The 25,762-nt window shown below is 47.8% G+C and overlaps 12 protein-coding genes across 12 annotated transcripts; 5 read left to right on the forward strand and 7 right to left on the reverse strand.

The window, feature by feature from the left end:
• Window positions 1–674: 674 nt before the first annotated feature.
• On the reverse strand, window positions 675–1,925 carry FPSE_02135 (uncharacterized protein; the record flags this gene model as incomplete). Its single annotated transcript, XM_009255254.1, has 2 exons — window positions 675–1,580; window positions 1,635–1,925. 2 exons carry the CDS (start codon window positions 1,923–1,925, stop codon window positions 675–677), a joined length of 1,197 nt encoding a protein of 398 aa, XP_009253529.1.
• Window positions 1,926–3,404: 1,479 nt separating this feature from the next.
• Window positions 3,405–5,074, forward strand: FPSE_02134 (uncharacterized protein; the record flags this gene model as incomplete). The annotated part of the gene is made up of 3 exons (XM_009255253.1): window positions 3,405–3,601; window positions 3,657–4,231; window positions 4,278–5,074. The coding sequence occupies 3 exons, from the start codon at window positions 3,405–3,407 to the stop codon at window positions 5,072–5,074; spliced, it is 1,569 nt and encodes a 522-aa protein (XP_009253528.1).
• A 550-nt stretch (window positions 5,075–5,624) lies between these two features.
• FPSE_02133 (uncharacterized protein) lies at window positions 5,625–6,104 on the forward strand (the record flags this gene model as incomplete). The annotated part of the gene is made up of 1 exon (XM_009255252.1): window positions 5,625–6,104. One exon carries the CDS (start codon window positions 5,625–5,627, stop codon window positions 6,102–6,104), a length of 480 nt encoding a protein of 159 aa, XP_009253527.1.
• Window positions 6,105–6,654: 550 nt separating this feature from the next.
• Window positions 6,655–8,115, forward strand: FPSE_02132 (uncharacterized protein; the record flags this gene model as incomplete). Its single annotated transcript, XM_009255251.1, has 1 exon — window positions 6,655–8,115. The coding sequence occupies one exon, from the start codon at window positions 6,655–6,657 to the stop codon at window positions 8,113–8,115; it is 1,461 nt and encodes a 486-aa protein (XP_009253526.1).
• Window positions 8,116–8,299: 184 nt separating this feature from the next.
• FPSE_02131 (uncharacterized protein) lies at window positions 8,300–9,147 on the reverse strand (the record flags this gene model as incomplete). The annotated part of the gene is made up of 2 exons (XM_009255250.1): window positions 8,300–8,814; window positions 8,865–9,147. 2 exons carry the CDS (start codon window positions 9,145–9,147, stop codon window positions 8,300–8,302), a joined length of 798 nt encoding a protein of 265 aa, XP_009253525.1.
• Window positions 9,148–10,333: 1,186 nt separating this feature from the next.
• Window positions 10,334–12,003, reverse strand: FPSE_02130 (uncharacterized protein; the record flags this gene model as incomplete). The annotated part of the gene is made up of 5 exons (XM_009255249.1): window positions 10,334–10,509; window positions 10,558–10,644; window positions 10,696–10,793; window positions 10,847–10,974; window positions 11,026–12,003. 5 exons carry the CDS (start codon window positions 12,001–12,003, stop codon window positions 10,334–10,336), a joined length of 1,467 nt encoding a protein of 488 aa, XP_009253524.1.
• Window positions 12,004–12,823: 820 nt separating this feature from the next.
• Window positions 12,824–13,594, reverse strand: FPSE_02129 (uncharacterized protein; the record flags this gene model as incomplete). Its single annotated transcript, XM_009255248.1, has 4 exons — window positions 12,824–13,030; window positions 13,088–13,222; window positions 13,274–13,467; window positions 13,516–13,594. The coding sequence occupies 4 exons, from the start codon at window positions 13,592–13,594 to the stop codon at window positions 12,824–12,826; spliced, it is 615 nt and encodes a 204-aa protein (XP_009253523.1).
• A 1,517-nt stretch (window positions 13,595–15,111) lies between these two features.
• Window positions 15,112–18,012, forward strand: FPSE_02128 (uncharacterized protein; the record flags this gene model as incomplete). The annotated part of the gene is made up of 9 exons (XM_009255247.1): window positions 15,112–15,427; window positions 15,471–15,754; window positions 15,801–15,863; window positions 15,924–16,493; window positions 16,825–16,873; window positions 16,976–17,086; window positions 17,135–17,289; window positions 17,353–17,929; window positions 17,972–18,012. The coding sequence occupies 9 exons, from the start codon at window positions 15,112–15,114 to the stop codon at window positions 18,010–18,012; spliced, it is 2,166 nt and encodes a 721-aa protein (XP_009253522.1).
• Window positions 18,013–18,188: 176 nt separating this feature from the next.
• Window positions 18,189–19,356, reverse strand: FPSE_02127 (uncharacterized protein; the record flags this gene model as incomplete). Its single annotated transcript, XM_009255246.1, has 3 exons — window positions 18,189–18,519; window positions 18,611–19,056; window positions 19,114–19,356. The coding sequence occupies 3 exons, from the start codon at window positions 19,354–19,356 to the stop codon at window positions 18,189–18,191; spliced, it is 1,020 nt and encodes a 339-aa protein (XP_009253521.1).
• Window positions 19,357–21,060: 1,704 nt separating this feature from the next.
• On the forward strand, window positions 21,061–22,850 carry FPSE_02126 (uncharacterized protein; the record flags this gene model as incomplete). The annotated part of the gene is made up of 3 exons (XM_009255245.1): window positions 21,061–21,619; window positions 21,671–22,723; window positions 22,834–22,850. The coding sequence occupies 3 exons, from the start codon at window positions 21,061–21,063 to the stop codon at window positions 22,848–22,850; spliced, it is 1,629 nt and encodes a 542-aa protein (XP_009253520.1).
• A 70-nt stretch (window positions 22,851–22,920) lies between these two features.
• Window positions 22,921–23,901, reverse strand: FPSE_02125 (uncharacterized protein; the record flags this gene model as incomplete). Its single annotated transcript, XM_009255244.1, has 1 exon — window positions 22,921–23,901. The coding sequence occupies one exon, from the start codon at window positions 23,899–23,901 to the stop codon at window positions 22,921–22,923; it is 981 nt and encodes a 326-aa protein (XP_009253519.1).
• Window positions 23,902–24,498: 597 nt separating this feature from the next.
• FPSE_02124 (uncharacterized protein) lies at window positions 24,499–25,668 on the reverse strand (the record flags this gene model as incomplete). Its single annotated transcript, XM_009255243.1, has 1 exon — window positions 24,499–25,668. The coding sequence occupies one exon, from the start codon at window positions 25,666–25,668 to the stop codon at window positions 24,499–24,501; it is 1,170 nt and encodes a 389-aa protein (XP_009253518.1).
• Between the last annotated feature and the right edge of the window lie 94 nt (window positions 25,669–25,762).

Below are 25,762 nucleotides of genomic sequence, written 5' to 3' on the forward strand. Positions count from 1 at the left end.
ATCTTTTGTCAGTTTCTGATATTTTACCGTTTTCTCATCACCTTCTTAGTTCAACTGCATTAGCACACAGCAGCTGAAGCAAGCCACACCGTAAAACAGCGGGAGCTGGGCTGGCGAGAATATGAAAATTGCTGGGTACACAAACTAAAGCGGCCCGTCAAGCCAATCCCGGCCTTTATGTTCCGTGACACGGTAACAAGGCTAAGCTGGTGGGTCAGAGATAACTCGAGATAATTGCAGAACTGGCAGATGAGATGTCACCTCCAAGTCCCTGGAGGATGGCTCCTCTTTTAATATTATTCGGGTGATTTGCCGAGCCATGGCTCAGTTACGTATCCCCTTTCCATATTTTCGGGTCCTTTCCTTTCTTTTGCGTCCGCTCCAACCGTGATCTTTCTTCGGTGACAGGACAGTGCATGAATGCATGCGGTTGATCGTCTGTTTCATTGACACGTAAACGCCACGACCACGGCCTTGGTGCTGACTGACAGTACAACACCAACAGGGTTCTAGAACAGGTTAGTGTATTTAAGGGACTGGCTAGCATGATGCTCTACCACGCATACACGGCACAATCTTGGCGTGTTTGAGCTTTGAGGCGATCCTTGTGTGTACCTTGTAGATCATATCATGGAAAATACACATAAAATTAATCACAACTAACAAAAGAACATCTAACTACCCTGCAACCGATACGCTCCTTCCGTAGAACCCATCGAATCAGCCCGTGAAGTATGCTTATCGTCGTAGGAAACTTCAAAATCCGTGTTCACCATGACTCCTTCTGTCAGATTCCGCACACTATCGCTACCACTCCCAATCTCGGTTCGTACTTCGCTCGTGATATCGTGCCGCCACATTGTCTGATGACTGTGTCTTGCTTTTGAAGTCTTCCGCAATCCACTGCTTAGCCCACTACCTTGTTTCGACGTTCGCCTAGACTTCGACTCTGAGAGGGCTGTCATCTCGAGGCCTGTTTCGTTGTCACTGTACTTTAGTTCGTAGGGAGTGTTGAGAGCGGCAACGGCGGTAGACCCAAGAAGACTGTCGATAACACCTTTCAGCGAGGGGATGCAGACTGTTAACACTGAAAGACCCAATGCGATCTGTCCCCATATCATGGTCGATACGGCTCGCCAGGTCACGTCATCCGATCCCCCAAACATGTATTTCGCGTGTGTTAGCTCGGGTATCGTCATGATCGGCACCAACAATCGAACGCCAAATAGCGAGATGACGATGAGCTTTCTCCGGATCGATGTTTGAACCTCCCACATCATGGCGACTGGTAAAAGGCATAGCGCAATGTCTGTCACGATAACCATGATGCCGTTGTACACAAAGATTGGCCCTTGTGCTGGACATTGTATTTTGTTATCGGCGAGCCATGGTTCAGGCAGAGGGCATGTAAAAGCGGTTGTAAAGATGCCCGAGATAGCCCATACAATGACAACTCCACCCAGTATCATATTGGCAAGATGCAGTCCACCTTGGCTATCGATCTGTCGAATAAGTAAACTGAGAGATATCTTCGTCGTGGCATGAACAAGTATCGCGAGTATTCTTGATGTATACATTAACTATCAAGCCGTTAGCAGAGTTAAGTTTACTTCAATGACCCAAGTTTGGCTTACCTTGCTGAAACGGACGAAGTCATCATCCGAGATATTGTCACGATGCTCGCCCAAACCATGGTTGCATGCAGCAACGACACATGCTGTTTGTATGAAGTATATGAGAGCCGAAACCAGCAGCCATATATCAAAGTCCTTCATGGAAGTGATATTAAGTCGGATGATCAGCTTGCCAACAATTCCGAGAATAGCGTAAATGAAGAAGATGATTGCTGTCACAACCACCAGAGCAGCATGGTTGCTGTCTGTCAGAGGATAGAACGGCGGAGCCGCCTGAGAGACGTCGCCCATACTGTTGGTTTCAGAAAAGAAAGAGAACACCTCAAAGGGTAAAGACCCGTCGTTGGAGTGGTATTCGCCTTTACTTTCCCACGATCGAAAGGGCCGACGAAGCTTTAACTAATCTCTACGGACGGAACGAATCGTTGCCTTTAAACGAACAGTGACCGGGGCGGACCAAGTAGACGGGGCAAAGGTAGCATTCGGCACAGAGTGTGGGATGCAAAGAGGAGCTGGGCAGACTCGCTGTCACATCCGATGGAACTCGAACAAGCCACAGCATTAACACAAGGGACCTGGTACCGGGAATTGTAATTATTGTAATTTTGAGACACACATATACGATTATACTGAAACGATCTAGCGAGGTGCATGTTTATTTTGGCGATGTTGGTAGTTTGCTCTTTGTCGTCCCGCTTCGGTTAAGATATCGGATGATATATGATTTGATTGTGCCGGGAGTGATCTAACAGGTGGCTTGACACTGCCTGGTTACGTCTGACAGAGCAGGGGCATACCAATGCTGTGACCAAGAGATTTCCACGTTTCAATACTCACTAGTCCTCTTCGCCCGCTTTAACGGCTTCATCTACTCCAGTGAAGAGCCCATAGAGGCCCAATAGCATGTCAAAATGTGTCCAAGATAGTTACTGGTTCGGATCTACAATGCAGTGTTGATGATTGCAATCAACAATCCCTGTTGATAGTTAGCTCGTTCGATAACACGGAGAAAACATGATAGGTCGATTGCCACGTTCTGCACGTTGCACAATATTTCAGGCTGTGGCTTGTTTTCTCACTCATGCAGCTCAATCACCTCGCAGGTTGCTTGAAGATAATGTTTATGACAATATGATTGTTGGTTTAACAAAGCTGGTCCCTGTCAACCACCTTCAAGTCCACTTGACTACGTTAATTAGCTCTGAAACTACAGCCTCAGCAGCGAACAGACCTTCAGAAATGTCCACCATGTCGCAATTTGGAAATGATCAGCGACAGCCACAATCCAATTATCCAAGGATTCGGCTCCAAGAAAGAATCCCTTTTTCGGACCGGCCCATCTCGCATCGCCCGGCCTATTCGCGGTCATGTCATCTCCCTACCCTTTCCTCCCCCTCCCCTTGTTTCCCCTTGACTAGGACCAGTCTGGACATTAGCTCCCAATGTTGAAGAATCCTGCATCCCACTCATTGCACTATCAGAAAAGACCCTCGTTCATGCGTCGCATTAGTTGTGGGTGGGCGAATTCCCCGATGCTGCCATGGCCCACAGTGGGAGGTAACACTATCCACAGACTGTAGGCTGGCACTCTTTTAAGCCTGAAGATCTGCCTATCTTGACTCTTTGTGCTCTGTATTCTCCCTCTCATATTCAGATACCTCGAACCCCAGTCCTGGATGCGAATCGCGGGTTCGTGTTCCTGCACTTTGATATTTCACGCATAATTTGGGGCACCCTTGTTTCCTTTTTTTCCAACTCTCATTGTTTAACATGTCTCATGATGGTAATAGCATCGAGCTGGAGCCTTCGGGCAAACAGCAAGCTATTCCTGTGAGCGTCGATGCATCAGCCAGACCAGCCGAGGAAAGTGGCATCTATAGCGTGACACGAACACGCAAGGTGTTTTCCTTCTCACAGCTATTCGCGTTCTCGTTAACGTACATGGCGTTGTGGGAAGGCATGTGCTCGTAAGTCGTAGTATCATACGTGAAGATGGCGGTCGTATGCTAACTCTTGTCTCAGGAACATGTACTTTGCCCTGTTCAATGGCGGCCCACAGACCTTCATCTTCAGTTTCATAATTGTTTTCTTCGGTGCCATCGCCCAGGCTGCCTCTTTGGGAGAGATGGCTTCCATTCAGCCTGTGGCTGGCGCCCAATATCACTGGACATATTACATGGCCCCTCCATCTGTCAAGCGATTTGCGACCTGGATCCAAGGATGGGCGACATGGTTCGGTTACATCTCCCTGTTGGCAGCCATCGCCAACGTCACCATTATTCTCCTTGAGTCGATGATCAGTATCAACCACCCCAACTATGTTGCTGGCGGTTGGCACACATCTGTGCTTGTCATCGCTATGTGTCTTGTCCATGGACTCATGAATGTCTACGCCTTCAAGCTTATTCCTTGGATTGAGTTGGTCGCCGGTGTTCTTCACGTCTGCCTCTTTGTCATCTTCGTCGTTGTTCTTGTTGTCATGGGCCCACGAAATCCTTCTTCCTTCTGGTTGGAGCGTAGCATCTCATCCGGATGGGAGAATAACGAGTACGTTTCGTGGAACTTGGGCATGCTGACTTGTGTCTGGAGTTTTACTGGTAAGTCTCCAATACTCTTACGTTTAACGTCAACTAACCTTTGAAGGCTTCGACAGTGCTATCCACATGTCTGAGGAGACCCGCAAGGCCAAGTCTGCAGTCCCCCGAGCTATGTTCTGGTCGATCTTCATGAATGGAGTACTTGGGTTCATCATGGTGAACGTCTTGATCTCAGCGATGGGTTCCGTCGAGGACATGCTTTCTCAGCCCAGTCAGATCCAAGCCATCCTCCTCAACGCCACTGGCTCGAACAAGGGAACTACTGCCATGATTGCCGGTCTTTTTATCATCTCCTTCAGCGTCAACTTGGCCAACATCGCCTCAGTTTCTCGTCTGACATGGGCTTGGGCCCGTGATGGTGGAATGCCTGGATACTTTGCCTATGTCAGCCCCAACCATCGCGTGCCTGTCAGATCAGTTATTCTCACTGTCTTCCTCGTGTGTGCTCTGAATCTACTCAACATTGGTAATACCTCGTATGTTGCTTTCGGTGCCATCACTTCCCTGTCATCGTTGGCTCTGTACATCAGCTATGCCATCGCCATTGCAAGCATCATCTACGTCCGTCTGTCTGGGTCAACACTCAAGCTTGGAGAGTGGAACCTCGGTCGATTCGGTCTCGCTATCAATGCCTTTGCGCTCGTGTACACTCTTTATGTCATTATATTCCTCCCCTTCCCATCCACTCTGCCCGTCACCGGCACGAATATGAACTACTGTGGGCCAGTGATGGTGGCCGTTTTAGCTATTGCTGTCGGTCTTTGGTCCACTCATGCCAGAAAGAACTGGACTGGGCCTAACCTGACTATTCTGGATTTTGTGGTTGCGAATGCATCAGAGTAGAGAACGGATTAGATATACAACCCTGCATAATTTAAATCTTCACATAATTCAAGTCTCTGCAATCAAGCCTTTTTGTGTTTCGTATCATCAAATAGCCAAAGTCTGGTCTCATAATGTTGAAGAAGCCAGCGTCGATTCGCTATTACTCGACGTCACTGTTCCTTGTCTTGTCAGCCCTAGTCATTATCCCACCTTCCGGGGCATCCGTCCACAGATGAAAAGTCATCAGCGATTCCAAGTCGAGTGACGTCTTTAAATAGGATGCTACTGAACCGGGTCGGGTGCACAATATTAGTGCTGACTGCAAGGTGATATGAGGGGGAAATACGACATAGCGATCCTTTGGCAACAATCGTTTTGCCTATATTTATACGCAAACCCTGCAGCCCACGTTAGGCAAATATGATACTCTCATTCTTGCTATAAAGCACTCTTGTTCCTCTCCTGTTTCCGTTCTTTGTTCTCGACTACCCAATCTCTGAAACCAAGACCCATTCTAACATCGTTCGCTGAACCCGCCAATATTTATACCTTTACCAGAAACCTCACTATGTCAAAGGTTAATGAGGATACCATCCGACAGTTTGCCAACAGCCAGGCAAGGAGCATAGAAGCCAAAGACCCAAAGCTCGTGTCAAGTACCTTGGCCGATAACTGTCGACGTATTATGGCTCCTGCATCGTTCATGAAGTCAATGGGTCTTCCCGATGAGCTGGCTAAGCAGGGCTCCTCCAATGAGACTTATGAACAACAGTTTGCCATGCAGATGCCGTTTGTTCAGTCGACCTCATGCGACATACACGACATTTCGCTAGACCAACAAAATTCGAAAGCGACAGTTCATCTCACCCATCAAATCAAGCTTTTGGGTATGGAGGAAGACTTCTTCATCGAGAACATGATCCTTCTTGATTTTGACAAGCAAGGCGAGAGAATCGAAAAGATTGTTGAGTTTACGGATGTAGTGGAGAGTGTCAAATACATGCAAGCTCTTCAAGGGTTGGCTGCCGCGAAGCAGGATAGTTTTTGAACTGAGGAATACATGAAAGAATTAATTTTCATCAATACTGGGGATATGATACCCTCACAACATACGTTTCTGGCCACTTGAGAAGTTCCTGTGTAGCAGAACTGTGTTATCAGCCAGGCCAAACCAACCACTCAAGCAACACTGTGTCATACCACTACCCCGACACTTTAGTGCAGGGGTACCTACTGGGCTGTGCTGTAGATAAGGCTGATACCTCACTCATCCACTATAATGGGAGAGTGTCACTGTATTCCGACGCAGATCGTCCACTAAACAAGTTTTGACACCACCTCGTCTTACGTTTCCCCGCAGGTTTCTCTTTGAACGTGGAATGAATTGAGAGGCATGGCGTCATTTTTAGCTTCCCTCTTATCCAGCCTATCTACATATTTGGGGGCGGAGTTAATAGCAAGGCTTTTTGACAGCCATTAATGCTCATGAGGTACAAAGAGGCCTCCACCTTTAATCTTGATTTAATACCACCTACGAGCGCTAGTTACTTTTCTCAACTTGACACATTTTCAAGAACTGTCTAGTTCAATCTCACACAATGACTTCACCACAACCTCCATACTGGCAGAACCCTCAGGGCCAGCCTGGTTATTCTGGACAGGGACAACCTGGTCAAGGTTACTATCAACCTCCCCAAGGGCAACAACAACAACAACAGCCTTACGGCTACCCTCAGCAGGGGCATCCAGGAGCCCCTCCAAACCAGCAGTACGGGTATTCAGCTCCCCCTGGCCAGCAACAGTACCCTCCTCCGGGCCAACAAGGTCAATATCAGCAACCTCCTCAAGGATATCCACAACAGGCTCCCTATGGCCAACCACCTGCTCCCCAATCTCATTATGGGCAGCAGCCACCACAAGCTCCCTACGGTCAAGGGCAATATCCCCAGTCCCATTACCCCCCTCAACCTCACGGTGCTCCTCAGCAAGTTCAACCTCCGCATCCGGATCAACAATGGCATCATCAAGCAGGACAACAGCAATATGGCGCGCCCGCATTCAATGCTCAGCCAACGCCAGCTTCGCCAGGCTATGACCCAGCTCAAAAGGCTTGGGTTCAGCCTGTAGACACATCAGCAGACGCAGAGACTCTTCGAAAGGCTATGAAAGGCATGGGCTGTGACGAGCGAGCATTGATTCGGGTCTTAGTAAACCCCAAGTATGCTAATCCTTGGACCATGGCTCAGCTTGTACGAGACTACAACAGCCGTTTCATGCGTGACCTAGCCAAGGATATCGAGAGCGAGACTCGAGGCGACTTTGAGACGTGTCTTCTCGCCTTGATTCGCGGACCGCTTGAAAACGATGTCCATAACCTGTCAAAAGCCCTCAATCGCGCGGGTACTGACGAAGATGCTCTCAACGACGTACTTCTTTGTCGATCAAACGCGGACATCCGTGCTATTTGTGCCGAGTACAGGCGTGTCCGAGGAAAGGAACTTCACGTTGATGTGAAGGACGACGTCGACGATACTCTGTACAGACTCTACAGCATGGTGCTATCAGCCACTCGCGCAGAGGACAGTGCGCCTGTGATACCTGCAGAGATTGATCACAAAGTCACAGAGATTCAAAAAGCTACTGAAGGAATGATTGGTGCTAACGCCGTTGCTGTGGCGCAAATCTTCACCAGCAGCAACGACGCCCAACTGCGCGCCATTAACGAAGCGTATCAGTTCAAGTACCACCGCAGTCTCGAGACCGTGATTGAGAAGGAGTTCCGAGGTGACATGGAGGATGCTCTGTTACGCATGCTCTATCATGCTTTGGACCGGGCTCGGTCCGATGCGGGACGACTGCAGAGACCCCTGAACAAGTCTTTTGGGAAAAGCCGACTCTTTATCAATAGGCTTGTCAGTCTCTACTGGGATCAGGGACGCTTACATCAGACGAATATGGCATACAAGCCAGTGACGGGTGCGACTTTGGCTGGGAACATCAAGTCTGAGCTGAGCGGCGATTATGAAGACTTTGCTTTGGCGATAATTGGGGAGAAGTAATTAGTCTTTGACTTTCTATCTACAGTATTGGATCAACAACTACCTATGGGTGAGAGGAAAATATCGGTAGTTTCTGTTCTTGGTGTCCAGTCTAACTTCCAACAATGAAATCGTTCGCTCCATCCTACTTCGTCTGTATGTTTCTCTAAGTAGTCATACCGTAACACATAATGAAAGTCTGGATTTAAAGAGCACTGTTCATTCCTCCATCCACAATCAAGTTTGTACCGGTGGTATACTTGCTGAGCCTGCTGCCCAAAAACACGACAGCGTTCGCAATATCCTCTGCTTCCCCGATCACATTAAGCGGAATGGAGTCGAGAGCCTCCTTTTTCCAAGCCGGGTCAGCCTCCATAGCCTTGTGGAACGAGCTTGGCTCCAAAGTACCATCCGGCTGCATAACTGGTGGGGGGTCAATGGCGCCTGGGACAACACTGTTGATCCTGACACCGCGTGGTGCAAGCCAGCGTCCAAAGTCTTTGGCCAGCGTGGCCTGAGCGCGCTTCATTGTGGTGTATGGGCTTCCGATAGCCGGGTGCTTTGTCTGAAAGCCGGCAATTGAGCTGATGACTACGATGGAGCCCTTTTGCTTTTCAAGATGAGGTGCAGACGCGTTGATGAGGTTGATGAGACCAAGGATGTCGGCCTGGAAGCTCTTCTCCCAAGTCTCGATGGTGGTATCGAACAGCATGGGGCAAGCTACATTGATATCAGTACTCGAATTTCTCGGACGGAACTGTGTGACATACCACATGCGACCACAAGATCGACTCTGCCAAACTTTTTCGCAGAGGTTTCGACCCAGTCCTTGATAGCATCCCCGTTGGAAATATCGACGCTGGTTCCTACAGCGGTTACCTCTCCATTCGCTCCCTTGAAACCGGCAAACTCCTTGCCATGGATGTTGCGTGAGCAGTAAGAGACATTGGCACCTTCGTTGAGAAGAGTCTCGACAATGACTCTGCCGATACCCTTTGAGCCACCGGTGACCATGGCATGAGCACCTTGGAGTTGAGGAGAGAAGCTAGACATGATGGTAGGCGGAGAAAATAAGAGCTTGATAATTGTTGGTCTGAGTGTGTTGAACTGAGTTGATGGGCGTGTTTGGGTTGTTACTCTGGCTGAGATACACAAGTCTTCTTATACAAAGTCAAGTGGTCCTGGCGGAAGCTTCGGATTTGAGAGTAGTCTTTCTCATTTTCCTATTCCAGAAACCTCAAGACATATGATCAATATGGCATTATCAATCGAATCTTTAAAGTTATTGCATGAGCCATCTCATTTACCTAATAAGGTTAGTCTACAACCTATACCAGTGAATGCGACTTGAATGCCGACCAAGGATGGAGTCAACTAATCGATCTGATTTTCCTAAAAAGGAAAATAGTGGTGCATCGTGCAACACTATGAACTGGGCAAATCCTGGTCGTTATGAACGCGTACCCTACTCGTTCCGTATTATCCTTCATTGAGCTTAGCAAGAAGTTAATTTTCCTGACAAAGGAACCCCTGCACGTACACATCGAACAGACCGCTTTGCTCTCGGATCGGAACATGAGATCCAGGAAACGGGATCCGAAACTTACAGGCAACTCTCCGACTAACTCCTGATAGTACACTGGTGAAGCCAGTCAAAAAAGGCTCATTCTTATACGTTGGCATCCCAAGTCATGTTTGCAATAATATAAGCATGAGTTTTTCGTTTCATAGCAAGTGTATCTAAGTGTGTCAACTAAATTAAGCTCGTGCGTGCAATCTACGGTAGATCGATGCCATCCAAGATACCCCTCTAATTTCATCGGCGATGCGCCATGACAGCTGCATATTACCCTACATCATCGGGCACTCGTTATTCACTGCAGCCTTTCCGGGCATAGTCCCAGAGCTTATGAGGTGCTTCGGTAGTTTGGAGTTTCCGCCGAACACTTCTTCTATTTCGCCTTACCTGCAAGTTAGTGACCTCGTATAACCGATTCGCTACAAAGGCTGTCACATGTCGATCGAGGAGGAGCCTCTAACAATATTCTAAGAGAATTAAGTGGTTTAAGATAAGTAATACTGAGTCGTTGCCGACTAAGGGATTTGAAGTATAAACAATTTCATCCTCTGCACCCTCTCCCCTATGAGAATAATCGCTCCAGGATCTATCAGTGGGGCAAGGGTTCTGATTTTAGAGGTTTAGACCTGCTGGCCTCAATATATCTCTCAGCCGAAACTCTCATGTCTTGCTACATTGGTCATCCGTAAGGCTTTCGGGGCCTAGCTGGAACCACTTCTTACCCGTCTCTGCAAGGACAGCCATCTTCTTCTGGTCAGGCTTATATAGCGGCCAGGTCACACCGTCCCCTTTAATGCCATTCTTGGTGGGATTCTTTGCGAATGACAGCCAGAGACCTATTGAGTTATTAGCAGAAATTCTGGCGCAAAGAATTGGATTCTTACTTTGCATTCCGTCAGCAACCTGCCACTCGTACTCTATAGAGTTGCCACGGTACTCATAGTGGGTTCCGAAAATGAGAGGCAACTCAGCTATTTAATGTTAGAAACGCAAATGATATGGATGAGAGTAATGGAACATACCACTGTGCGTTGCTCCGATCCAAGGGAGCGGCGATATATTGGAGAAGTTTCCAGTGTAGTAGTATCGATACGTCGGGTATCCAAACTTCTCACGATTCCTGCAGCAGCCTATTAGTGTTGTTTACACTTCTTCTCAGAAAAGGAGACCTACTCGACTTCTGCAGCAACGGGACACACAATTGCGGCCCGGCCAATAGCGAGCTGTGAAGCAGATACGCCACTCTTGTTGAAGGTGCCGAAGCCAGCGCCTTCGTTGGCATTGTTGCCAAAGATCCAAGGCTGTTATTTTGTCAGTGCATCCCTTCTCAACGGGTGATAGTTCTGACTTACCACTTTCGTGACGAGACCTCTGGCGAGGCGATCAGTAGTATTGGAAAAGGCTGTAGTGTTATCTCCCACGGGTGTGAATGAAACACCAGCCGTCTCTGAGTAAACCTTCTGCAACTCTGAAGCATCAACCTTCTGCATACACTCCAACTGCTTTTTGCCTGTCTTGCAGCCGAGCTTAGCAGCAATTGTGTCAAAGTCGGTGTAGTTGCCATACGGCTTGACCAGCATACCCGGCGCTCCGGAGTCAGAAATTAGGCCTTTCACAATCAAGTCCTTAGGATACGCGTATCCATACATTCCTACTGATCCAGCACCAGCAGACTGTCCCCAGAGAACCATTTGGTTTGGGTCACCTCCAAAACCAGCGACGTTGTCGCGTACCCACTCAACCACCATGCGCTGGTCCAGCAAACCAGCATTCTGGTGCGCGTCCTTCGCATTGGGGAAGCCGAATACATTGACACGATAGTTCATCGTGACAACAATGTGGGCTTGAGTTTTCTGAATCCATTTATCGGGAATCTTGTAAAGGGAGTCTGCGCCGCCACCTGTGAAACCACCTCCAGGGATGTAGATCATAACAGGTAAACGCTTCGAAGTTGGGTTCAACGGGGCATAGACGTTGAGATACAGACAATCTTCGGATTGTCCGCCATTGATCAGGAACTGTGTCATGTACTGGTTGTAGACCGTTGGCGCATTGCTAAGGGCTTGCTTGCATGATGGCGCATACTTCTTGGCTGAGATCGAACCCTTGCCATGTAGACGACGGGGAGGCTGAAAGCGAAGAGACTTGACTGGCGGTTCAGCGAAGGGAACGCCGAGGAATTGTCGTACAGAAGGGGCAGTTTCATTGATGAAGCCTGTCAGTTCTCCAGAGGTTGTCTTGATGGTCAAGGGCGCGTCATGGTGAGAAGGGATGTTGAGAGCTGAGCTGCCAGCCACCAAGGCTAACAAACAGGATGAGGGAAGCTTCATGATTGCCACGAATGCCAAGACTACCAGTTCTGACTATTGGTTACCTTGAGAGCATCATTATATAGTCGCGATATAATAACAGCTGCCGAAGACGGACCACATTTTCCATTGCCTGGGTAAATATTTATCAATTTCGATCTGGGGTAGTGGAGTTGAGCCAGTAATACGTGGAGAAACCTGGGGAAACTTGACGCGGGGTCCAGATCTACACGGCTTCACGGCATCGTTGGCGTAGTCCAAGTGGGCTTCGATGGCACGTCATGAAACATTTATCCACGATGTTTGTTTATTATAGTCGTTCCTGGACGAAAAGAGTATGCCTTGGTTCCCCGCATCGCTTGTCCCTGGTGCCTCGGCTTCTGTTCGGTCGTCATAATTGATGTTCGCCGACGATGCAACTTGAAGACATATACCCTGTTGAACCATGGCATACTATGAAGCCATACTGAGGGTAAGAGTTTTCCACCTCGTAAAGACACATCGTCCAAAGTTCAGAACAGAGGAGGCGGGGCTACTGAGATGCCCAAAACCAGGACATTAGGTAGACAATTTGGACTTTCGCACATTCATGGTTAGTATTCGCATATTCTAGTTTCACTCACTAGTTGTACTTGAACAAGTAATTGACAACAATGTGTTTCTGATTACTACCTAATCTGCCTGCAGCAGGTGGCTATTCCACACACCATTAATCACACACCAAGCCATTGTGACCGAGACCTCCAACAGAATACATCTCTCACATTAACCCCCAAACGTTCCAATATAACGCTTTGAAAATAAATTAAATGTCACCCCCTCTGGTATGAATCGTAAATACTTAGGACTGCATAGCGTCTGTCAGGCTGCTGGAAACAGTCTTGTAAAGCTTGACTCCTCCAGCAACGAGAGCGTTGAAGTCAATGGAAGCAATGATTTGACCGACAACAGAAAGGCAGCCCTGGGCCGCGGAGTTCAAGTTGAACTTGGCAACCAGTACCTTGAGGCCAGAGAGGAAGGTAACGATGATGGTAGCTCCGGGGATGTTCTGGTTGTCTGTTAGTATACAATATTAAAGCTTCAAGGAATGGGCAATGCTACTCACAGTCTCGGAAGAAGAGATCTTCTTGGATACATATCCAATGCCAGCAGATACCTGAGCATTGAAGTCGATGGATCCGACATACGAGGCAGTAACATTGAAGCCGTGGCCAATCTTGTCGTTGAAGTCGACAGCGTTCTGAAGATCTGTCAGCTGAAGGATCATGGATGGGTAATTATGAATACTTACGGGACTGACCAGGTTGAACATATCGCCGACCAAATCGCGGCTGTCCAGCTTATCGGTGGGGTCTTCGGCCGAGGGGACAACCTTCTTCAGCTCGTCAAAGACGGTATCAAGAGGGTTGCCAGAATCCGCAACTCTGGCATGGACTTCAGCATTGCGGTTAACAAGCTCAGCAGCGCCTGAAGACAGACCACGAGCTATAGAATGTTAGATGATGCTCTTAAGTCTATCGGGGATAGTCGTACCTGAGTTTGCCTGGGGAACATAGGCAGCAAGGGCAGTGCCAGAGGCAAGGAGGGTAGAGACGATGGTGAAGAACTTCATTTTGAGAAAAGTTGAGGTTGTAAAAAGTTAAAAAGAATCGAAAGGGTTTTGTTGAATGAGTGAATTGCGAGTTGTAATTGATGCGTCGAGCAGTGAAGTAAATAAATGAGTGTGGTGAAAGTTAGGCTGCGTCAAGCAGGTTTGAGTGAAGAGTGAGAGGAATGAATGTGAAGGTAGCGGATGGCTTGCTGAGGAAAGAATGTCTGAAGTAACGCAGAGAACTGGGTATTTATATCTCGAATCTCTTCAAAAACGTCTGTACTCTATGGTGAGTAGTTCGCATGCCAAGCGTGTCTGCCCGTCGTTCATCGGCCTTGAGAGATACAGGACCTAACGCGGGACTATCCATTAAAGTGAAACGGGTGTCAAAGCGATCTACATGGCACCGCAGCTAGTGCAACTAACATGCATAGATCAGCCGAAGTATAGTCTCGCATTGACAAAAGTTTGAAGTTTATTGAAGATATTCATTTATTGAGCTTACTATTCACCTTGAGGAGATGAGCAGTACGCAAGATGGGCGAGATGCAACTGGAGTTGTTGATATTATGATCGTCTACTCCGCAGGTGTCGATCAGTAACTGAAGACGTAGCTGATACTCTGCACATCGCTTCCACATACCAGGGAGGGTGATATTCTACAGTACGTGTATTCTTGAGGTAGCTATTGCTGGTAAGCTACCATGTTATGCTGTTGCACTTCCCCCCTCGTGAGCAGGGAGAAGCGATCTCAGCTTGCTATGGATCAAACTAGATGAGCTCGGATCATCACAAGTTCGATGTTTTGTCTGGCCTTGTTTTGTTTTGCAGCCTTATGCAGAGAGCTAAGAGGAGGGTTGAAACTTCCAAGCGGTCCTTGGTTTGAAGTACAAAGTGTACAGCTCATCATACAAACATTTACAAAAGTCTGTGTGTTCTATGCTCTGTCCCTTACCCTTGTCAAGAGATCATCTAAGTGGACCGTTTTTCGTCGGATCTACAGGCAAGATGATAGGTGAAACATCTAGACAGTCCTCGTATCTGAGCCTAAGACGTACGGCCTGGTTATATAAACACTATCGATAGTCTGTGTGTTTTATGCTGCGTTTTATTTTGCAGCCTTATAGAGAGGCTAAGATATTAGTTGAAACGTCTAGGCGGTCATAGCACTTGAACGTTAGGTGCGCCATTGGTTCATGCACGGAGCCAATCGTCTGTGTGTTCATTAATACTAATATATCTGTGCCGCCTCTGCAATTTATTGTTCTACAGAGTTTCAATAATACCGTTGCATCGCATTCATGTTGAGACCTAGGTCGAGCGCATCACAATCTCAACAACCAACACTGTAACCGTAAAACAGGGATACTGCTTAGTCTTACTGAGTCAGATCGCGTTAATGTCAGCCCGCTCCAGTGCGGGTCCAACATTTTCGTAGCGCGTGCGTCGCTTCTTCTTCAGTGTCGGTCTCATCCTTCATCTTCTCACTAGTGACAGTTACTATTGCGCTATCCACTTCATCAAGAAAACTGGGCAACATGTCGCCGTTGCCTTTCACATTTGTCAACGTCAGCAATGCACCTGGACTGGGGCCCAAAGAGAGGAGGGAAATGAGAGGACATGTCACACAAACCAATTTCGCCAAACGTAGACAGAGATTGGCCAAGGCTCGCGACGATGACAAATCAGACACCGTCGAAAGGAATTTGGCTTTATCGAGATCGTATAATCAGCGGTTTCAACCAGGACAGATGTCAGGGGATAAGGCCACTGTTCTTGATCCTCGCTGTGACAGACTGCTCACAAATGCGGTCAACTCCGCGTGGTCCCCAATCGCCTATCGTATGGTTGCCAGTACGAACTTCTGATGCATGATCGACAACTAACCATTCTCGAGTGCTTTACACATTTCGTCCTTTCATCTTCCCAGCAGGTACCGCTGGTCCTGGCTCATCTCGCGAGGCAGAATGGATCGACCTTCTCCAGTCGGAGCCGGCACTTGTTGAAGCTTCGATATCCATTGCCTTGAGTCACTGTACCGGACAGAACGATGACGTAACCTTTCGCCAGGCGGTTCTTCACAAGGGTCGTGCTATCAAACGGATCAACCAGAAACTGAGTTCGCCTTCAGGCTTAACCGATGGCGTGCTGAGCGCTGTCTTCACCCTGACATTTGCCGCAGTATGTGATCTCTACCTGGTTTTGTTCTATTACCTAACGCTCTCAGCTTCTCGAAAGTGATTCCAAGGCAAGGGACGCCCATATCGAGGGCCTAGCTCAGATGATACGAGTGAGACGATCGGCCGGAAACACAGCTATACCTTTATGGTTTTGTGACTTTCTCCTCTAGTATGACACCATTCCCACCCATGATGTAGCACGAGATCTAACAGATCCGGTTAGTGACTCGCTTGGGCAAGCCCTACTCACCTCCAACTACTCCAACCAACCACTTATCCAGGCTCTGCAAAACCAGAATGATCCCAACGCGACAGACATTACAACTATAAGTAATAGAATTAATGGACTTTGCTTACTGATCGACGCCTACCATGAGTCACCGAACCCAGGTCCAGATTCTGCCCTCACCATTGGACTCGAGGTTGAACGACTACAGCTCGAAATAGACATTCTTTTGGGTAGTCTTGACAACTACGTCCACTCACTTCATGATGCTCTTCAATTATACCTCTTGCTTCTCTGGCCTGTAGGAGAGCCTGATCGCCTACATGGCCTAGCTGAAGGGTTGAGACATGCTTTGTTGCAGCCCTTCATGAGACTCTGCGCTTCCATGGGACTTTTTGTTTGGCAGCTCTTCGTTGGCGCGACTGCTGCAGAGCCGTCAAGTGAGGTCCGGTCTTGGTTCATCACAAGGCTAAGAGAGGTGTCTTGTTCAATGACTGGCTTGGGACAGGGCGTGGTAATAGGCACTCTTACCCATGTATTTACACCTGACGCACGCCTTTTGCAGAGGTTCGCGGTTATATGGCAGGAGGTCTTTTCTTCTAGCCATAGAAATGAGATAATCTAAGTTTGACCAATGAAAAATTAAGTGACTACTGCACAGTAAATCGTGATCATGTTAAAATTCCCAGTCCTTGTTTTTATGGCACTTTAATATTGACATTGGGATTTCATATGCTCACTTACTTCAAGTCTATTTCATAGCTCACAAGTACAAAGCCAAAGTAGCTAATCATGTATACTGTTTATAAAACAGGTACATTAGTTTTTAATACTATAAGATACAGATATTGAAGCATGCTTTATATCTCTTCGGCAGGCAACATGCGGTTCAGGGTAGGTGTTATGCTTCTTATCGAATCTTATCTTATCAAATACGCTTATCTCGTATATCAACCAGCGATCAGACAAAATGACATGAATCATTGCTAATTAAAGGGTTCGCCTACTTTAGTCAACTGATTCAAGTCGTTTTAGATCTCAAAAACAAATCTGAGCACCTGCGTCTCTTTAGCCCCTGGACAGTTTGCTTCATTGAGTTGTTTCGAGGTTTGTCTCAGTAATCACGCTTCGTCAAGCGAAGATATGTAATTACAGGCTTGTATGGAACTCAAAGTCCCCATGCTCACTGGTCCATATCACGTGCATTCATTGTCAGTGATGACCAGAACCAATCGGGCGATTTATTCAACTCTTGTCCGCCATCAACACCAACGAATTCACACAAAATGGCCGTCGAGACAGACTCGACTGTGAGTTGCATAAAAAACAATGAAAGCGTTATAGAGCCTGAAACTTTGCTCTTCTTAGGCCAGTTGATCACTACTGAAAATGCGCCATTAACGCCGATCTACCAACTTAACAGAGAACTCGCATGCAAAGTTCAAAGGAATATGGCCATAATATTCGAGACTGTTCATGTTACCGAGACCGCGAACCCAGAAAGTAATACAGTTCGACGGCGGAAAGTCACCAAAGATCTATACTACCTGGTCCATCTTCGGAACAGTCCATCTCGGGACAATCTACTCAAATACTACATCACGGCAGCATCACCAGAGGCCTTGGGGAATATCCAATTAGATGTTATAGACACCCAAGAAGAGGGATTCAGGGCGATGCTGAATGCCGACAAGTCTGCAGCAGATATTCTGCTATTCAATCGCGATACCCAGCAACTACTATTTGACATCAAGCCCAAGTGGCAAGGCGGTCAATACCAGTGGATTGATGTTAATGGAGTAAAAGTGGCGTCTGAGTTTGGGACAAGCGAAGAACCGAGATTGCATATTGAAGTTCAATTGCAACAACAAAAAAGAGACGCGTTGGTAGCATTGTGGATCTTGAGACTCTGGTACAGTATTGCCGAGAACAGGACAGCAACACGAGAAGGTGAGCAGATATTCACGAATATTAACATGGTTGCTGATACAGTTGAAGCACCGGAGGAATTGATTGAATCAGTCTGTCCCTGAAACAACCTGCTTTTGCAAGAGGACTCACGGGATAGCAAGTCGCGGATCTTCAGACAAGCTTGGAGGGGGCACTTAAAAACAAGACACGTTATGACTTGGGAAGCATTCAAAAGCGATCTTTCTTTAACGATAAAGGTATAAATGAATTATGCAACCACGGGTCACTATATATGTGGTCATCGCGCTGGATCACTACTGGTGCGCACCTCGAACTCGACTGTTTTACTTATCCCGATTTGTTTTGTATCCATCTCTTCCATATCGATATCTGACGACGTATTCCTATGGGCACGACTGATGATACGCTCTTGTGAGCTTGTTCTATCGCCACTTGACTCTCCTCCTCGGACTTCCACAATGTTCTCGCCTTGTTGCGTCGTGAGGATGATATCGAGGCCGTTTCCACCGAAACGTTGACGCGGATAGCCACCGGGATGGTTTCGGCTGTGTCCAGAAGATCCGTACACTTGGTTATGGAAGACGACTTTGGAGGCAAGGATGTCGATACTATATTATGTCAATGATGGTGCGACTAGGTGATCCAAGTTGAACTTACATCATCATTACCGGAAACATGCACTCCATCGAATACGCGAACCGATCAATTTGCGAGGCGAGATTCGTGGCCATTTGTTGACTATTCTGAAATGAGTATGTGATAGCTCGCATCACACCAAGCACAGCAAGAAGTGCAAGCCGAACTTCGGTGCTTCGCATCAGATACCGGAACAATCCAGCCTTGATGGCGGCGCTGAGAGATGTCGACTTTGCCGAACCAAAAACTCGGAGGAGGAAGAATGAGCTGACGCATTCCAATAGGGCGATAAGAATGAAGTAGCCCATGTGTAGGTGATTGATCAAGGACTGGTCGTCGTCGAGTCCTTGGAGTATACGGCGAGCTCGGACGGCTGCAATGACGACGCGAATGGCTGCCACTGACAATATCATGGACCAGTACAGAGTCGCGAAGATTATCCACTGTCGACCACGTAAAACTCGACTCAAGATGATGTAGCTGTAAAATGACAGACCAGCTTCTTGTATCTGCCCCACCAGAACCCATTAGCAAGAGATCGTGAACAAAGACAGAGTACAACGCACTAGCCAGAGTATGTCGGCAAATATAGAGGCTATAGCCGCCGAGGTAGCAGAAGTGTCCTTGTCGTAAAATGCATAATAGCAAAGGCCGTTTGCTATTGCGCCAGCAGCACTGGTGACGATGGGGACGATGGAGACGGGACCAAAGCTGGTGATGCCAGCGACCATGAGACCGAACAAAACATTAGCGATTCCGATGGTGCTGAGAATCGACCAGCTCAGTTCGTAGTAAACGGTGTCGATCATGTTGAAAGTGCGATCGTCGGGGTATGGTCGATGAAAGGTCGCGGAAGTCTCACCATGCCATATCTAATCGGTGGGGGTGAAAACCTTTCCAATAAGGAACAAAAAAGAAAAGACGATCGAGGGGTTTAGCTTGTTATTAGGAGCGTTGCAATGTGGATGGAAAATTCGACATGGTTGCTTACCTACCCCATGGAGACACTTTTCCGGGGTAGACAGATCTCGGTGTTGGTGATGATGCTAATAAAGAGGGGGAACCCCAGAGTGGACTGATCCTCCATACGCGAGGTAAAGGGGGGGTTCCTCTGGGGAAAATGACAGGATACAGGGAACATGTTGGAGTATCATGCACGTCGCCCAATACTGGTGGGACGTTATGGGATGTCATCCTTCACGCCTACGGCTCAGCTGAGCAAGCCAACAGCGTTGCTCCATGGGTAAAGACCAGACGAAAGATGGATACTCGGAGTGCAGGGGAAGACACACCGAGGTCGTCAGAAACAGTAAGTTCGCCGTTGAGCTCGCGTGCCGTTAGCTTCTCTAGTTGAAGGTTGGCTACGAAAGCCACTAGTAACTGAAGTTGACAGCGAATGGAGGATTAATTACCATTTCCCCACTGCTGTTGTGTGCTGTACCGTATTTTTGCCCCGGTTAATGTCAAATTCGGAGGTGTGGCAGCCCTTTTGTCTTCCCTTGTCTAGTTCCCCTGTTGACTGTTTCATGGGTCATTTCCATGAGGCATTTGCTTAGTCCGGGTTGGTCCCGATGCACGAAGATCCTGACACGGGGGTGTGTTGTGGTTGGTTTACCCGCTGAAGAGTGGCGGCGGGCCTGAAATTGAACGCACGTATTAAGGCCAAGCAGAACGAGCCAACTGACTTTGTTGGTTGGTTGTGAAACGTATGTGCTATATTGGGATCTCTGCTCAAGCTGTGAGGTGCAAAGTGGCGCAGTACGTATCAGTTGTTAATATTAAATTAAGAGCTGAGGCCAACTTCATGACAGTCAACACTCAATCTGCGACCAAGATGACGAGTCTGTCCGCCTCGTCGTCGATCTTGCCGTTTCTTTTTGTTGCTAAAAATCCGAAACAAACAAACTAATCCCCATCATATTGACTTATCATCATCAACCAGACTCGAGCTGAGAGGCCCAGTCTTTGCCGCCGCCAGTCTCTTGTGGCTTTAGCGATGACACCAACCTTGTCGTTTCTGTGACATAAATACGAACCGAATAAAGCTTAATTGCCAAGACAAAGGATTTCTCAACTTCTGTTGTCGGAAATTGCAAGACCGAAACGACCAACATCAAAGCCTCGGTAATCGAGATAATAACCACCGAACTTCAAGAAGATCCGGAGAATGGGCTCCGACTCCCGTGCCCCCCGGTATTCTTCCCGGGCCGAGAATCGAGACTTGTTCTCTTTGTCCCTTAGTTCCATCATATTCCCGTCTTACCACCGGATCTTCGCTTTGCCCAGCAACAATTTTTTATCGTGACGACTCCATTTTATCTTATCTTCAAGCTCTTATTCGCGAACCATGACGCATTCGTGCTTGACTCACGGCCAAATTGTGGACAGCAATCTTGCTAACGCGGTAGTTGGACTCCACTGATCTCGATGACGACTAACTATCTCGCCGAGATCTAATTTTCTGTAACTCCTTCTTGTTCTTTTTACCCTTGTTCTTGTTTTTTAAGCCAAAAATGCAATCGTTGCTGCAGTATCGACGCGCTGGTGCTGCAGCGCAAGCGCAGATTGATCGGGATGTTGGCAAGGCCAGAGAGCATATGCCACCTGATACCACCCGTGACGTGGAAGCATCAAAGCCGCCTGTAAGACGACACCCTCGCAAAAAAGATGAGAATGGCCTGAGACGTGGTTTGTCGCGCGTCATCGAAGAACAGTACGTTGACGAAGAAGGTCACGAGGAGCCAGTGCCAATACAGCCAAGTGTTACGGCTGAAACCATTCGACAATGCATGTCCGGAGGCGTTGCACTTGGCCAAGTCTTGACGGGTATCCAAGTTAGACCTCACAAGAATGCCAAGGGGGAGGAGGGCAAAGTATTCGTGGTCAAATGGGAGGGCCCTGGTGATCCCCTAGACCCTCACAACTGGTCGGTCGGGAGACGCATTGGAGTTACTTTGCAGATATCCGTCATCGCCCTATTTGTAGGAGCGGCGTCAGGAATTGACGCAACGGTTCTTCCCCAGGCCTCGAAGTCGCTTGGAGTTAGCGAAGTTGCCGAGTCGCTAGCTACAGGTATGTCCAACAATCCATTTTGTCCATACCACCTATTAACAACATTCCCAGGTCTCTATCTAGTTGGGATGGGTCTTGGATCCTTAGTAGCAGGCCCATTCTCAGAAACCTTTGGCAGAAACGCAGTTTACATCGTGTCCATGGCAATCTTCATGGTTTGGATCATGGCATCTGCCCTTGCCCCCAACTTTGGAGCCCAGATTGTTTTTCGTTTTCTGGCCGGCTGCTCAGCTTCGACACCGCTTGTCTGCTCTGGGGGTTCCATTGCCGACATGTTCAACAGTCTCGAAAAGACCTGGAGCTTTCCGCTTTATGCAGTTGCTGGGTTTGGTGGGCCGATGATAGGAGCTGTCATGGGCGCTTACATCGGTCCGTCGAATGCGGTTAGTTGGCGATGGACTGAGTGGACTATGCTCATCGCTTCTGGACTTGTTCTCGTACTGGTCCTGCTTCTTATGCCTGAGACGTATGGGCCTCTACTATTACAGTGGAAAGCTAACCATTACCGACGAATCACTGGCGATGATCGTTTCAAGTGCGAACATGAGATTGCAGACGCTAGCTTGTTCAGTCGACTCAAAGTCAGCATGACAAGGCCATTCCTCATGTTGACGGAACCCATCATTATCGCCATGACTCTGTATCTCAGCGTTTTGTACATCGTTCTGTTTACGTTCCTTGTTGGCTGGCCATACATCTTTGAACAGACCTATGGTATTAGCCAGGGCCTGTCGAACATCATCTTTGTCGCCATGTTTCTCGGCACACAGATCAACTTTCTCTTTGTTCCCATCGTGTACCGCAAGACGCTGCGAGCTGCTCAGAAAGGTGACCACTTCAAACCCGAGATTCGCCTCTGGTACGGAATGCTTGGGGCCTCCCCTGCTATCCCTATCTCACTGTTCTGGCTGGGATGGACAAACTACGCGAATATCAGTATCTGGTCAGCTATTTTCGCCGTAGTCATATTCGGATACGGTGTTACTGGTATCTTTATCTGTACATACATGTACATCATCGACTCATATGAGATATACTCAGCCTCAGCTCTCACTTTCGTTGCGCTGACGCGGTATATCGTCGCTGGAGGAATGACTGTGGTTGGTATTCCTTTTTACGAAAACATGGGCACACACTATACTCTCACAATAATGGCGTGTCTAGCAGTGTTATTGGCAACTATTCCTTACGTGTTGTACTTTTACGGACACAAGATTCGGGCAAAGAGTAAATATGCGTTCACACATTAGAGTCAAACTATATAAGTAGTACCATCCATAGAATGGAAAGACGCGAGTGTCCTACTTCTTCGCTAGCTTCTGCAAGATCTCATGCGCCTTGCCAGCCACAAAGTCAGGATTGTCGACCTGAATGAAATGGCCCGAATCAGGCACTTGCATCGGCCCGTCACTATTCTCCTTAATCGTAAGCTTAGCCAATCCCTCATTGTAATGATGCCAGTAGGGATTCATATAAGCGTTCACAACTTCAGGCGGAGTATTAAAATCCGTCCCGGTTCTCTTGGCAAAGTAGTCAAAGTCGTGACCCAAGACAGTCACATAAGGCTCTTTTCCGTCTGTCTTGGGCAGAGCAGGCGAGTCGGCCTTGGATAGAAGCTGTTTCAGGTTTTTGCGTGTGAGGCCCTCCTTGGAACCGATGCTTGGATGGAATCGCTTCCTGGTTTCCTCTCGAGCAACCCGGATGTTATCGGCAGAAACACCTGAGGGTAGATCATCCGGGTTGAAGTCTTTTGCGTCTGGATCGGGAAAGACGGAGACAAAGTCCGTGTCAGTCAAGACGCTGTCGAGAAACAAAATGGCTGATACTGTGCCAGGATATTCACCAGCGTAGAGACGACTGAAAGCGCAGCCGATAGAGTTTCCGATGAGAAACAGCCGAGTACTATCAGGATCCTCGATGTTGAGTTTATTCTTCAAAACTTGAGTTATGAGCTGACGAATATCGTGGACAACATCCATGGAATCGTGTGCATGCAGCGGGTCAGCAGCTCCCTCATCGTTAGGGTCACGATCAGTAGTCTGACCCTGTCCGAAGCGATCAAAGGTCAAGATAGCTGGAAGTCCCTGTGGGGACAGTTCCTGTAGTTTCGAAATGGTCTTGATCCATGAAGTTTGCGGGGCAATCATGCCGTTGACAAAGACGACGAGTGTTGGGTTGGCGTCTCCCGGAACTGTGGAAGGGGTGAAGCTGTAGCTAAGCTGTCCGCTTGGCTTGGTATCCAAGCGCATGAACTCGTACTGGGGAGTGGTTTGTTCGGCCATTTTGACGTTGGTGAGGAGATGGGGAGATGAGGAGACGATTTCAGGAGTTGTAAGCAGAGTAATCACCAGTGCTATGCGTCTATATATATCCACAGCTGTCAGCAACGCTGACGTCATGTCGGTGACTTTTGCTATGCCCGTTAGGAGCAGCGCGTGGTCAATTGAAGCGATTATAAATCCTATTGCCGCCATGCCTCAACATTATGTGGACGAAATATCCGTAACGCGCGTTGAAAGTCGGGGATCTTGGCATTGCCGACGAGTCCAATGGTAAAGAACATGTCTGATAAGATCGAGCTTATTTAGTCAATTCTACAACAATACCATTTTCTCTCATCTTCTATCGACATGTTTGTTGTAGAAAGAACAGAACTGTTGCCACATAGAGTCAAGGTCCGATGTATTAGACCCCTGGGCTTTCCTATTTGTACTTTTTATTATGTATCAACAAATCCTCCGCTCATGGGTATCAGAGTAATCTTGCTAATTCACAGCCCTACGTTTTACGCATAACTAATCTTTACCCATTACCTCCACAAGCTTGTTCAAACAAAACGCTGGTACTCCGTAGTCAAAGGCCAAAACTTCGATTCTTCATTATTCCTCGTATACAGGGGGTCCCGTGCACACGTCCTGATACCGTGGCAGGCTCTCTCCGGATATCTGGTTTGATAACGTTGTGTAGTCACTCAGTACAACACGGTGTTCAGAGCGAAGTATCCTTCCGATACCTGTTCTTCTCGCCGAGTCCTGTCTTCCATTGGGGTAAATCTCCTTCATCATCTGCACCTCCATCACCAAAGCATGAGAGACTGAAGTGTCGCCTACATCGCCTGTATCTTGTGTGTAATGACCCAGGCTTTTTTGTATGGAATAATAGAAATCCATGCTCAAAGTCCCTGCATCGTCGTCGGTTGTCCATCCGTCGTAGAATGCTGAGTGTCCGAGTATCGTCCGCTTTCTTCGCTCTCGAGTGTTGTCGCCTTTATTTTGACGACAATGAGAAAGACACGCCGATGCTGTGCTTTTGACAGTCTCTTCCAGTATCCATGTCCCACTACATACGCGCCAGAAATGAATATCCTCGCTGTTGCCAGGACTGCTTCGAAGCCCGCTCATAGTAAATGTGGCTCGATTCTTAATCCTCGGGTTCATCACTGTATCAAAGGCACACCCCACCTCTATTCCTGCCATCTGATAGATCCGGTTTGAGTATGTTTGAGTGTCCATCACAGGTATTGATCGTGCAACGGGGAGAACACGATGCAGAGCAAGGGTCTGAAGGCTGGTTGGTGATTGTCCCAATTTTCGAAGGGATGCTATCGCTTCAAACTCATAGCTGACCGAGACAATCGATGTTTCCATGGATGGAGGCAGGTAGCTGGGCACCCGATATGACAAGTCATAAGTATAAATGCCCTTGTTTAAAGTGGTGGCTGTTGTAATGATGTTGCAGTGTTTGAGCTCTGTAAAATTGTGTTTGCAACCTTTGCAGCCTTTCTTGAAAGGCTTTCTGTTGACTATGTGGACTCGTAGTATAGCATAGAGGCTTTGCACCTCGACCATATCATCAGTGACTTCAAGTGTTAAAGATCCTGAGATGGTAGAACTCTCGTCATTATCGTCATCATGCCAGATGACGATTGGGGATGTACCAGTACGGCAATTCAGAGAAGCTTGTGGCCTGTTCGATTTATCTTGGATTCTCTTGTTGAATAATAAAGGGCAGATCTCCCGCGGTCTGATCAACTGGAGTAGGCCTGTCATGTTGTGGTGTATGCAGAGTTCTTGCTGTAAATCCGTGTCGTGGGAACAAGGGGAGTCAAAAAGTAATGTGGCATTTCAGAATGAGGGACGATGG

The sequence above is a fragment of the Fusarium pseudograminearum genome, chromosome 2 (genome assembly GCF_000303195.2).
Source record: "Fusarium pseudograminearum CS3096 chromosome 2, whole genome shotgun sequence".
Classification (NCBI taxonomy): domain Eukaryota; kingdom Fungi; phylum Ascomycota; class Sordariomycetes; order Hypocreales; family Nectriaceae; genus Fusarium; species Fusarium pseudograminearum.